The 13433-nt window shown below is 41.4% G+C and overlaps 1 protein-coding gene across 1 annotated transcript in view; it reads right to left on the bottom strand.

Moving 5' to 3' along the window:
* Nucleotides 1–13433, bottom strand: part of LOC127861967 (inactive phospholipase C-like protein 2) — a 138205-nt gene that overhangs the window by 26605 nt on the left and 98167 nt on the right. Inside the window, exons 11-15 of the mRNA XM_052400764.1 lie at nt 10181–10301; nt 9259–9427; nt 7753–7851; nt 3330–3432; nt 1598–1777 (exon numbers count right to left, since the gene is read on the bottom strand). Coding sequence (XP_052256724.1) covers nt 1598–1777; nt 3330–3432; nt 7753–7851; nt 9259–9427; nt 10181–10301 — 672 coding nt within the window. The remainder of the gene's footprint in view (nt 1–1597; nt 1778–3329; nt 3433–7752; nt 7852–9258; nt 9428–10180; nt 10302–13433) is intronic.

Raw genomic sequence — 13433 nt, 5'->3', positions numbered from 1 at the left:
TCTTTTTTTCACTGATGAGGGGTAATAATGACTGTGTATACTTTACAAGTTCTACGACTGTGTTGTTGCCCTTTATTTTGTTTGGGAACCAATATTCTGACACATGTACAATATTATGTTTACATGGCGCAAATTTTCAAAATGTCGGTGAACGCTCCATTTATCCAGATGTTTTAAGAGATAGCGTCAGCGAAACATGTTCATTAGATGATACTAAGAAGCTAGCTCTTTTGACAGATACGTGGGAAAATGTTCACAGCTTTTTTATTTATCGATTGATAGATCTACGAGTTAAATAAAAGTTTAGTATGCTTGCTCGAGACTAAGCGAGCATGCTGTTGTTTCATTCAATGAGTGTTTCTTTTGCAGTTTAATTAAAAACGAATTTAACTTTTTGTTTACCGAACACTTTGAAATAAATCAGTTTCAGCAGAAAATATTGACGGGCTTAGTTTTTGGCGCCATGTGGCACCAGATTTGACGACCCGTCTTAACAAATACACATGCCGTGGGCTTGGCGCTACATTTTTACTTTTTTAGAGGAAGAAATCGAGGACTACAATTGCAAAATATTGCTGAAAAATAACAACAAAACGCTCCTTCTGCAATGAAATCCAAAATGTTCTGGGGAGGAAGCAAGAAGCAAACATTACCTCACATTTGCATACCCATTCACTTGCAGTCATAGGCTTCTTGATTTAAAGCCTTGACACTCAAACGTAATAGATTATAGTCAAAAGTATATTTGCAGTTGGCAATGTTTATTGAAAAAATTTATTTTTCTCATTTTTTTTCAAGCTAAAATTCGAGGATAAACATTGCCGAAATGTGCCTGAAATGCAACAACAAATAACACCTTTTGCAAAGAAATTTCACCAATTTTCTAGGCGAGGTCCCCATACTCCTGCCAGCAATAGACTTGAACACCCTCGCACACCTATGCATTTACGGATCCATTCTTCCTCGCAACAAGGCTTGTTGATTTTTAAGCATTGACACTTAAACTACCCAAATAAATAATGGTCGAAAGTATATTTGCTGTTGACAATGTTTAATAAAATATTTCCTTTTATCAGTCTTTTTCAAGCAAGAAATTAATAAATACAATTGCCAAAACGTAGCTGAAAGATGATAACACCAAAACGCACTATCTGCAATGAATTTTCAAAAAATTTCTTGGGGAGACCCCCCAAACCTCCCCAGCAAGAGGGAAGACCCCCTCCCGCACCTACCCCCCCCCTCGCAGCTTCGCTGCTCGATCGTGCGTATAGCTGAAATAGCCTCCTGAACGCCCCTGACTGGGGGACATAAAAAGTGTTTTTACAAAGTTTCATTTAGATTGCACTAAAATGTGACTTCTAGAGAGTCAACAAGATTTCACTATAGCCATATATGTTGCTAAATGAGCATTCTTAATATAGAAATAAACATTCTTTACAACATAACATGTAAAATTGCATGAAAAAAACACAATTGCTTGACATTCAGGTTGCTTTATAAGTCAACTTCATATCAAAGTAAATAAATGACAAAACATTGATCATACCTTGATATGAATATAATAATAAACCTTAAAATCACACTATCCCAATCTTACCCATCTGACAGCCGCAGTTCCATAGGTCCTGCGGGTTGTAGTTGCTGGAGTCTACCCGCATGCCGTTGGGATAGATCCGAGAGAGGAATGTCTTGTTGTGGTTCACAAACTCCTCAGGGCACGATATGGCAAGCTTCAGCGCCTGGGACTCACTGAACGAGCACATCTCCCAGAAATGTTCTGCAAATGTGAATGAATGTTAGGGCATCCGCCATTTTAACATTGAAAAAGATTCAATGTTTGATAATGCAAAATTGAGTTGAGACTTAGATTATGGCAACATTAAATTGAAGATTTGTTTTATTTGACCCTACAGTAACTAAGGCTGTAACAGGATTGATTCATATGCATATCGAAATCTGAAGCCAGTTGTAACAATCATGTTTCCGAAATTCTTAATTAACAATGGGTCAAAACTTTAGGATTCCTGCATAAAGATGCAAGCATCATATAAATTATAATTTAAAAAATGTCAAACCATATTTATACTTATTGCTTTAGGGTTTTAATGTATTTTCACAGCACTGTCAACCACTGCTCAGTAACAATCATCACATCATCATAATATTTTAACAACAACACAACCCACAGTTTTCAAAAGACTGTTATTGATTAAGTATCTCTATTGAATAATGATGATTGACAGTTTGGGACCTCAAGATATAATTGAGCCACGTTCTGGGAAAAAAGGGCTTAATGCATGGGTCTAAAGTGTCATCCCAGACAGGGCTTAATGCATGGGTCTAAAGTGTCATCCCAGACAGGGCTTAATGCATGGGTCTAAAGTGTCATCCCAGACAGGGCTTAATGCATGGGTCTAAAGTGTCATCCCAGACAGGGCTTAATGCATGGGTCTAAAGTGTCATCCCAGACAGGGCTTAATGCATGGGTCTAAAGTGTCATCCCAGACAGGGCTTAATGCATGGGTCTAAAGTTTCATCCCAGACAGGGCTTAATACATGGGTCTAAAGTGTCATCCCAGACAGGGCTTAATGCATGGGTCTAAAGTGTCATCCCAGACTGGGCTTAATGCATGGGTCTAAAGTGTCATCCCAGACTGGGCTTAATGCATGGGTCTAAAGTGTCATCCCAGACAGGGCTTAATGCATGGGTCTAAAGTGTCATCCCAGACAGGGCTTAATGCATGGGTCTAAAGTGTCATCCCAGACAGGGCTTAATGCATGGGTCTAAAGTGTCATCCCAGACAGGGCTTAATGCATGGGTCTAAAGTGTCATCCAAGACTGGGCTTAATGCATGGGTCTAAAGTGTCATCCCAGACTGGGCTTAATGCATGGGTCTAAAGTGTCATCCCAGATTAGCTTGAGCAGAAGCTAATCAGAATTGTAACTTTCCCCTTGTATGGTATTTTTGTTTAACCCTTTACCACTAAAGATACGTTTTTCACACCTTTGTAGTCCCTAAGAAAATTAAATTTAATAAAAGATCTTTCTTACTAGATTTAAATTGTTAAGGCTTTATTTCCAACCATTAGATATTGATCAGCAGCAAACAGCATTAAACCTGAACAGACTGTGAGTTACTCGCAGGCTGTTCTGGTTTTATGCTGGTCGCAAAAGCCATTTTCACTTTGCTTCTTATGAGGGAAAGGGTTAAAGGAAGTCACCTCTTGCAAAAATACAGTTAATGCAGAAAGTGTCGTCCCAGATAGCCCAAGCTAATATGGGATTACACTGTAGGCACATGCATTAATGAAGAAAACGTGTCACATACGCTTCTGCACAGAGAGCTGGAAGTCCTCAAAGCGCGTGGAGACACAGTAGTTGACCAGATCAGACAGTTCCCTTGCCAACTTGTGTTTCTTCTTTACTCCATCCTGTACAAACACATTCAACCTTTACCATTGATTCCAATAATGATAGTTCCTGGCTTTTCTATATAAAGCAGTATGTTAAACAAAATTTTCCAGATAAATTCATTCTTATTATAAGTTTACTAAGAGCTTGTCACAGTAGTGCAAAAAATCCCTGCCGCAATGTGTTTGCTTGTATGACAACATTTGCTTAAGAGAGTAGAATAATAAAGGGAGATAAATAAAAAACTATGGCTGATAGAGTTATGGTTCATGTTCACTGCACTTCTCCAAGTTGCCATCTGTTTATATTTCTAGTTTCAAGTAACTCCCTTCAGTAGATTGAGAGCTATGCTCCGGACAAACAATTACTTTGACATTAAATAAAGGGAGAAAATTCAAAAACTAAGGTAGATAGAGTTATGGTTCTTAGTCACTGCACTTCTCCTACTTGCAATTTGTTTATATTTCAAATTTCAAGCAAATCCCTTCAGTAGATTTAGAGTTATGCTCTGGACAAGAATTTAGTTTGAAATTATATAAAGGGAGATAATTCAAAAACTAAAGGTAGATAGAGTAATGGTTCTTGGTCACTGCACTTCTCCTAGTTGCCATTTGCTTATTGCACATTGCTAAGTTTAAAGTAAATCCATTAAATAGAGTTGGAGTTATGCTCTGGACAAAGTTTCGAACTGAAGGACGGACGCACAGACGGGACCAATTACTATATCCCCTCCGATTTTTTTTTCGGCGGGGATAAAAAGGGGCATAACTTAAGTAAGGTTTAAAGTAGGATGGTAAAAATTGAACATGCACATCTTCTTTAAGAAAAAATCAATGGCAATAAATGTTTTATGCTGATAGATGAAGGAGAACTTCTTTGGTGTACAAACAGACCAACAGACGGGAGAACTACAGAAGTCCATGGTGATTCAACTATACCCCTTTACTTTGTACAAAGGGTGATAATAGGGAAAGCAACAAGTTGTCCATTTTTAACAGATATATTATGAACTGTTGAATTTGATAAACTCCCCAATGTCCAGAATGTATTTCTAGCAAATCGTTTAGTCATATAATCAGGTGATATTGTGTGAAAACAATTGTTAACATACAAAGACCAGTACACAGCCTGAGGTTGCCGTGGTGTAATGGATAGGTGTCTACTTGTGACCAGTAGGTCATGGGTTCAATCACCACTGTGGGAGCGTTCTTTAGATCTCCCCATAGACACCAAGTACTGGTTCTAGGCCCAGGAAATGAAATCGAGAGCGTTTCAAATAGCACGAGGCTTTCGATGCAATCAAGGTAAAATAAATAGGTTTAATCTAAACAGCTGCCTGAAAAATTCTGCTGCTAAGAATGTAATGTAGCGATCAACATCACAAGACTTTGTTAAGCATACATATCTAGGATAGTACACAAAAGTAAATGATATAAAACACTATATAGTCTCTCAGAAATACCTGTATTAATTGAAATTGGACAAAAGTTAAACATTGCTTCTGCAGAATACAATTAAACAAAATTCAATTAGTTGGAAGCTTATATGAAACGATTTAGCAATAACAGAGAATGCCATGGTGATAAATGTAACTTGAACCATAAACAGGAAAATTGATTGTATTTTTTTCTCCAACCATTGATCTCTATCTCCACTCATTAAGATGACATGGACAAAGGAATTCAGTGCAGATGAATAGAAAGTTCTTGTTGCTCTTTTCCTACTCAGTGGTTTCTCACCCACTAATAAGCCTCAGCTTTCAATGCCAGTTGGATCCCATTGTATGAATTCTCTCATTAGGAAGGCAAATAGCATCCCTAGAAGACACACTTGACTTTTCATAATGATCTCTGAGCAATTGAATATTGAGACGATAAGGCTGATTTCCTGTTTTCACAGACAGCTGGTACTAAAAGTGTATAAAAATATTGGATAGATTTTAATAATAAATGCTCAACTGCATTAATACATGTCAAATGATCAATGCTATGAGGTGAGGCACACTTTAATTTAACCCTCCACCACTTTGGGACATATTTTGACGCATTTGTAGTTCCTTAGAAAGTTGAATTTAATTAAAGACTTTTCTTTCTAGAAGCAAGTTTTAAAAGTTTCATTTTCATCCCTTAGTAACTGATGAGCAGCAAACAGCATACAACCTGAACAGATGGCAAGGCAGGCTTTTCTGGCTTTATGCTGGTTACAAAAGCCATTTTCACTTTACTTCTCATGGTGGAAAGGTATAATGAGCCTCGCTCTGGGATGTCCACACAGCTTATCTCTGGGATGTCCACACAGCCTAGCTCTGGGATGTCCACACAGCCTAGCTCTGGGATGTCCACACAGCTTATCTCTGGGATGTCCACACAGCCTAGCTCTGGGATGTCCACACAGCCTAGCTCTGGGATGTCCACACAGCCTAGCTCTGGGATGTCCACACAGCTTATCTCTGGGATGTCCACACAGGCTAGCTCTGGGATGTCCACACAGGCTAGCTCTGGGATGTCCACACAGCCTAGCTCTGGGATGTCCACACAGCCTATCTCTGGGATGTCCACACAGGCTAGCTCTGGGATGTCCACAGAGCCTAGCTCTGGGATGTCCACACAGCCTAGCTCTGGGGTGTCCACACAGCCTAGCTCTGGGATGTCCACACAGCCTAGCTCTGGGATGTCCACACAGCCTAGCTCTGGGATGTCCACACAGCCTAGCTCTGGGATGTCCACACAGCCTAGCTCTGGGATGTCCACACAGCCTAGCTCTGGGATGTCCACACAGCCTAGCTCTGGGATGTCCACACAGCTTATCTCTGGGATGTCCACACAGCCTAGCTCTGGGATGTCCACACAGCTTATCTCTGGGATGTCCACACAGCCTAGCTCTGGGATGTCCACACAGCCTAGCTCTGGGATGTCCACACAGCCTAGCTCTGGGATGTCCACACAGCTTATCTCTGGGATGTCCACACAGGCTAGCTCTGGGATGTCCACACAGCCTAGCTCTGGGATGTCCACACAGCTTATCTCTGGGATGTCCACACAGCTTATCTCTGGGATGTCCACACAGCTTATCTCTGGGATGTCCACACAGCCTAGCTCTGGGATGTCCACACAGCCTAGCTCTGGGATGTCCACACAGCCTAGCTCTGGGATGTCCACACAGCCTAGCTCTGGGATGTCCACACAGCCTAGCTCTGGGATGTCCACACAGACTAGCTCTGGGATGTCCACACAGCCTAGCTCTGGGATGTCCACACAGCCTAGCTCTGGGATGTCCACACAGCCTAGCTCTGGGATGTCCACACAGCTTATCTCTGGGATGTCCACACAGCCTAGCTCTGGGATGTCCACACAGGCTAGCTCTGGGATGTCCACACAGCCTAGCTCTGGGATGTCCACACAGCCTAGCTCCGGGATGTCCACACAGGCTTATCTCTGGGATGTCCACACAGGCTTATCTCTGGGATGTCCACACAGCTTATCTCTGGGATGTCCACACAGCCTAGCTCTGGGATGTCCACACAGCTTATCTCTGGGATGTCCACACAGCCTAGCTCTGGGATGTCCACACAGCCTAGCTCTGGGATGTCCACACAGCCTATCTCTGGGATGTCCACACAGCCTATCTCTGGGATGTCCACACAGGCTTATCAGGGGCGACACTTTCCATTTTTATGATACTTTTTGTTTAAAGGAAGTATCTTCTAAGCAAAAAACAGGTTGAGGTGGAAAATGTCATCTGAGACTGCACAGGCTAATCTGAGACTGCACAGGCTAATCTGGGACTGCACAGGCTAATCTGGGACTGCACAGGCTAATCTGGGACAAAACTTAAGGCTCATGCATTAAACCCCATTTTCTCAGAGCGAGGCATGGATATGCACATGCACACTACCACACTACGGACATCACAGTGTCCTAAAAGCTCCCAATGAGCACTATGTGCTCTGATAAGCTTTAAATCCTTTACTGAGAAACTAAAAAAAATCCCACAAAAAGGACAGGCCCTTATCTTTAATGCCCTTCTTTACCTCTTAAACATTAGAGCATTAAATGTTCTTATTGAATAAAAAAGGCCATAACTCAGCCTCATTCGAAGTAAAAAATGAACCAGCATACAGTGGAGACTCAGTGCTATTTCACATACGTATAAATATGCCCATAATTTATCTGATGTAAGGTTTGACAAAGGCAAACTATATGATTTTCTGCTCCTATGGGCAAGGTATAAAAACCGCAACATTTAGTTAATGTTACAAACACATCAACTAACAAAAATACCCCTGAACAACGCACATCTACTGGCCATGTACTTGAGCATACACTTCAACAAAGCCTCACCTTTTTGTTGTTTTTGCGTTTCTCTGACTCCAGCCCCTCATCTTCGTCAGTGACCTCCCCTTCCTCCATCTCCGTCACATCATTGGCCAGCTTCTTGCCCTAAACACAGATATGGCTATGTATAACTACTTGTTAATTTAAGACACTGCCAAGTGTTGGTTTTTGGAAACTTCCATGTTGACTTTTCCAGATCCATTTGTGTACTTTATATTTCCTTAATCTGAATGCTTCCTGGATACTTCTAACATTACAGTCAACCCATGTCATAAAGCCTCTTGAAAACACACACTACATTTAGCATTTGGTGATTTTTATAAAGCCCTCCAATTAGCTATGAAACTGTGCTTCTAAATTAAAAATTCTTGCTAACAAAATGGTGAAATGAATATTTTTAAACAATATTTTTATGGATTATATTAAAAAAGCAAAACAAAACTCCTAACTAAAAAAGGATATTAAAATATGTTTATTGATAATAATTTGTGATGCAATGTAAGCACATAAGCTTTTGCTTCAAGAGTTAATGAGTTCGAGCAAAGGGCAAGCGCATTTTTTTTTTAATTTCATTTATTATAAAGATTTTAAACAATTCCAAATATAACATTATTGTCTCAAATTCATTACACATAAAACAAGAATATCAGTGAAACTGATGGATGCTCCCCATTGATGCGCTTTGTCAAACCATGTGTTAATAACCACCTAAAAGAATCTATTATTAGCCTCGGTGACCTTGACCTCGACCCCAGTGACATCAAACCTCATCAAAAGGTAGAGATCCATAATAGGTACCTACATGCCAAATATGAAAGAGATCGGTAAAGTATTGAAGGTGCTATGAGAAACTGTAACAAAAGTGTGACAGAAAAATCTATTATTAGCCTCGGTGACCTTGACCCCAGTGACTTCAAACCTCATCAAAAGGTAGAGGTCCATGCAAGGTACCTACATGCCAAATATGAGAGATCGGTAAAGTATTGAAGGTGCTATGAGAAACTGTAACAAAAGTGTGACAGAAAAATCTATTATTAGCCTTGGTGACCTTGACCCCAGTGACCTCAAACCTCATCAAAAGGTAGAGGTCCATGCAAGGTATCTACATGCCAAATATGAAAGAGATCGGTAAAGTATTGAAGGTGCTATGAGAAACTGTTACGGAAGGAAGGAAGGAAGGAAGGAAGGAAGGAAGGAAGGAAGGAAGGAAGGAAGGAAGGAAGGAAGGAAGGAAGGAAGGAAGGAAGGAAGGAAGGAAGGAAGGAAGGAAGGAAGGAAGGAAGGAAGGAAGGAAGGAAGGAAGGAACTAAAAACTGGCAACTATATGCTCCACCGAAAATATTTCAGGTAGCATAAAAAAAATCTGTCAAAAAGTCCCATTCAACCAGTAAGAAGTGAATAAGAGTAATCATTTTCCACATGAGATACATGCAATTAGGCTGATTATGCATTTTGGCTTCAAAAGCTGAATTAAATATGTCATACATGAATTTCATCTAGTATCGTGCACACCTTAATGAGGATTTTATGTTTGAGCTCTTCAGGACTTGGCAGTGTTCCATGTTCAAGATCCACCTTCCCCTTGAAGAGCTTGTCACCAAGGATACTGGTCATGTGGTCCACCATTACCTTCTGCTGCTTCACGCTACAGTGGTTCTCTATGGACAGTATCACAGGATATCTGGAGAGAGGCAAAAAACAAAATATATCAAACATACATAGAGATACCATATACAGATAAACCAAATATATACGAAATACTGAATATCAATTCACACAAATTACACTAATATAAATCATATAGCATAAAGGTGTAAATAAAACTTCTTAAAACAGTTGTGTTGATTATTAACTACATGTCCTCCATATGCTTGACTGTTAATGTATAGTTTGTTAAGCATATAATTATTTTAACAATTATCGGTATATAATATCTTACTTAGCTTTAAACGAGCATATATAAAGTCTTTATGGATACAAGTATTTAAGAGTTCAATTTAATTATCATGGTACAGTCTGACAAATTTTTAAGCACAGCCATACATTTTTGGGCTAGATTATTCTTTCATTAAAACTATTCAAATATTTGGATGTGTTTGTTTAACCCTTTCCCACTCAGAAGCAAATTGAAAATGGCTTTTGCAACCAGCATAAAACCAGAACAGCCTGCAATTAACTCAAAGTCTGTTCAGGTTTTATGCTGTTTGCTGCTCATCAGTATCTAAGGGTTGAAAAGAAGCCTTTTAAACTTGAATCTATTAAGAAAGGTCTATAATCAAATTTAAATTCACAAATACGTAAAAATACGTATCTTAGTGGTAAAGGGTTAAAAAATAATAATCAAAAGGTTCATCAGTTTTTCGAATATTATTTTTCAAAACCTGTAAAAACTGGTTATATTAAGCTTACAAATACATTGACAAACAAAACATACTGCGAAGAGGTGAAAGCGTGCATGTTTATTGCCTCAATGACGTGTTTGAAGGAAATTTTGGAGGTGAGAGTGTGGCCATGGTAGATGACAGGCTCTTCATTGCTGCCGTCCCAGCAGTCCACTGAAACACAGGAAATAAATACAGTCAGGAAACTTTACTGAGCCTCATTCTGGTGAAAACTGGGAAGTCATGGGCGTCATGTGTTGTCACAGATAAGCTTGTGCAGTCATGGGCATCAAGTGTTGTCACAGATAAGCTTGTGCAGTCATGGGCGTCAAGTGTTGTCAAAGATAAGCTTGTGCAGTCATGGGCGTCAAGTGTTGTCACAGATAAGCTTGTGCAGTCATGGGCGTCAAGTGTTGTCACAGATAAGCTTGTGCAGTCATGGGCGTCAAGTGTTGTCACAGATAAGCTTGTGCAGTCATGGACATCAAGTGTTGTCACAGATAAGCTTGTGCAGTCATGGGCGTCAAGTGTTGTCACAGATAAGCTTGTGCAGTCATGGGCGTCATGTGTTGTCACAGATAAGCTTGTGCAGTCATGGGCATCAAGTGTTGTCACAGATAAGCTTGTGCAGTCATGGGCGTCAAGTGTTGTCAAAGATAAGCTTGTGCAGTCATGGGCATCAAGTGTTGTCACAGATAAGGTTGTGCAGTCATGGGCGTCAAGTGTTGTCACAGATAAGCTTGTGCAGTCATGGGCGTCAAGTGTTGTCACAGATAAACTTGTGCAGTCATGGACATCAAGTGTTGTCACAGATAAGCTTGTGCAGTCATGGGCGTCAAGTGTTGTCACAGATAAGCTTGTGCAGTCATGGGCGTCATGTGTTGTCACAGATAAGCTTGTGCAGTCATGGGCGTCAAGTGTTGTCACAGATAAGCTTGTGCAGTCATGGGCGTCAAGTGTTGTCACAGATAAGCTTGTGCAGTCATGGGTGTCAAGTGTTGTCACAGATAAGCTTTTGCAGTCATGGACATCAAGTGTTGTCACAGATAAGCTTGTGCAGCCATGGGCGTCAAGTGTTGTCACAGATAAGGTTGTGCAGTCATGGGAGTCAAGTGTTGTCACAGATAAGCTTGTGCGGTCATGGGCATCAAGTGTTATCACAGATAAGCTTGTGCAGTCATGGGCATCAAGTGTTGTCACAGATAAGCTTGTGCAGTCATGGGCATCAAGTGTTGTCACAGATAAGCTTGTGCAGTCATGGGCGTCAAGTGTTGTCACAGATCAGCTTGTGCAGTCATGGGAGTCAAGTGTTGTCACAGATCAGCTTGTGCAGTCATGGGAGTCAAGTGTTATCACAGATAAGCTTGTGCAGTCATGGGCGTCAAGTGTTATCACAGATAAGCTTGTGCAGTCATGGGAGTCAAGTGTTGTCACAGATCAGCTTGTGCAGTCATGGGAGTCAAGTGTTGTCACAGATAAGCTTGTGCAGTCATGGGCGTCAAGTGTTGTCACAGATAAGCTTGTGCAGTCATGGGCGTCAAGTGTTGTCACAGATAAGCTTGTGCAGTCATGGGCGTCAGGTGTTGTCAAATATAAGCTTGTGCAGTCATGGGCATCAAGTGTTGTCACAGATAAGGTTGTGCAGTCATGGGCATCAAGTGTTGTCACAGACAAGCTTGTGCAGTCATGGGCGTCAAGTGTTGTCACAGATAAGCTTGTGCAGTCATGGGCGTCAAGTGTTATCACAGATAAGCTTGTGCAGTCATGGGCATCAAGTGTTGTCAAAGATAAGCTTGTGCAGTCATGGGCGTCAAGTGTTGTCAAAGATAAGCTTGTGCAGTCATGGGCGTCAAGTGTTGTCACAGATAAGCTTGTGCAATCATGGGCGTCAAGTGTTGTCACAGATAAGGTTGTGCAGTCATGGGCATCAAGTGTTGTCACAGATAAGCTTGTGCAGTCATAGGCGTCAAGTGTTGTCACAGATAAGCTTGTGCAGTCATGGGCCTCAAGTGTTGTCAAAGATCAGCTTGTGCAGTCATGGGCATCAAGTGTTGTCACAGATAAGCTTGTGCAGTCATGGGCGTCAAGTGTTGTCACAGATAAGCTTGTGCAGTCATAGGCGTCAAGTGTTGTCACAGATAAGCTTGTGCAGTCATGGGCGTCAAGTGTTGTCACAGATAAGCTTGTGCAGTCATGGGCATCAAGTGTTGTCACAGATAAGCTTGTGCAGTCATGGGCATCAAGTGTTGTCACAGATAAGCTTGTGCAGTCATGGGCGTCAAGTGTTGTCACAGATCAGCTTGTGCAGTCATGGGCGTCAAGTGTTGTCACAGATAAGCTTGTGCAGTCATGGGCGTCAAGTGTTGTCACAGATCAGCTTGTGCAGTCATGGGCATCAAGTGTTGTCACAGATAAGCTTGTGCAGTCATGGGCGTCAAGTGTTATCACAGATAAGCTTGTGCAGTCATGGGCATCAAGTGTTGTCACAGATAAGCTTGTGCAGTCATGGGCATCAAGTGTTGTCACAGATAAGCTTGTGCAGTCATGGGCGTCAAGTGTTGTCACAGATCAGCTTGTGCAGTCATGGGAGTCAAGTGTTGTCACAGATCAGCTTGTGCAGTCATGGGAGTCAAGTGTTATCACAGATAAGCTTGTGCAGTCATGGGCGTCAAGTGTTATCACAGATAAGCTTGTGCAGTCATGGGAGTCAAGTGTTGTCACAGATCAGCTTGTGCAGTCATGGGAGTCAAGTGTTGTCACAGATAAGCTTGTGCAGTCATGGGCGTCAAGTGTTGTCACAGATAAGCTTGTGCAGTCATGGGCGTCAAGTGTTGTCACAGATAAGCTTGTGCAGTCATGGGCGTCAAGTGTTGTCAAAGATAAGCTTGTGCAGTCATGGGCATCAAGTGTTGTCACAGATAAGGTTGTGCAGTCATGGGCATCAAGTGTTGTCACAGACAAGCTTGTGCAGTCATGGGCGTCAAGTGTTGTCACAGATAAGCTTGTGCAGTCATGGGCGTCAAGTGTTATCACAGATAAGCTTGTGCAGTCATGGGCATCAAGTGTTGTCAAAGATAAGCTTGTGCAGTCATGGGCGTCAAGTGTTGTCAAAGATAAGCTTGTGCAGTCATGGGCGTCAAGTGTTGTCACAGATAAGCTTGTGCAATCATGGGCGTCAAGTGTTGTCACAGATAAGCTTGTGCAGTCATGGGCGTCAAGTGTTGTCACAGATAAGCTTGTGCAGTCATGGGCGTCAAGTGTTGTCACAGATAAGCTTGTGCAGTCATGGACATCAAGTGTTGTCAC

This window comes from Dreissena polymorpha, chromosome 1 (assembly GCF_020536995.1).
Source record: "Dreissena polymorpha isolate Duluth1 chromosome 1, UMN_Dpol_1.0, whole genome shotgun sequence".
NCBI classification, from domain to species: Eukaryota; Metazoa; Mollusca; class Bivalvia; order Myida; family Dreissenidae; genus Dreissena; species Dreissena polymorpha.
Note: the sequence above shows the minus strand (reverse complement) of the source record. Positions and strands in the feature narration are given on the sequence as shown.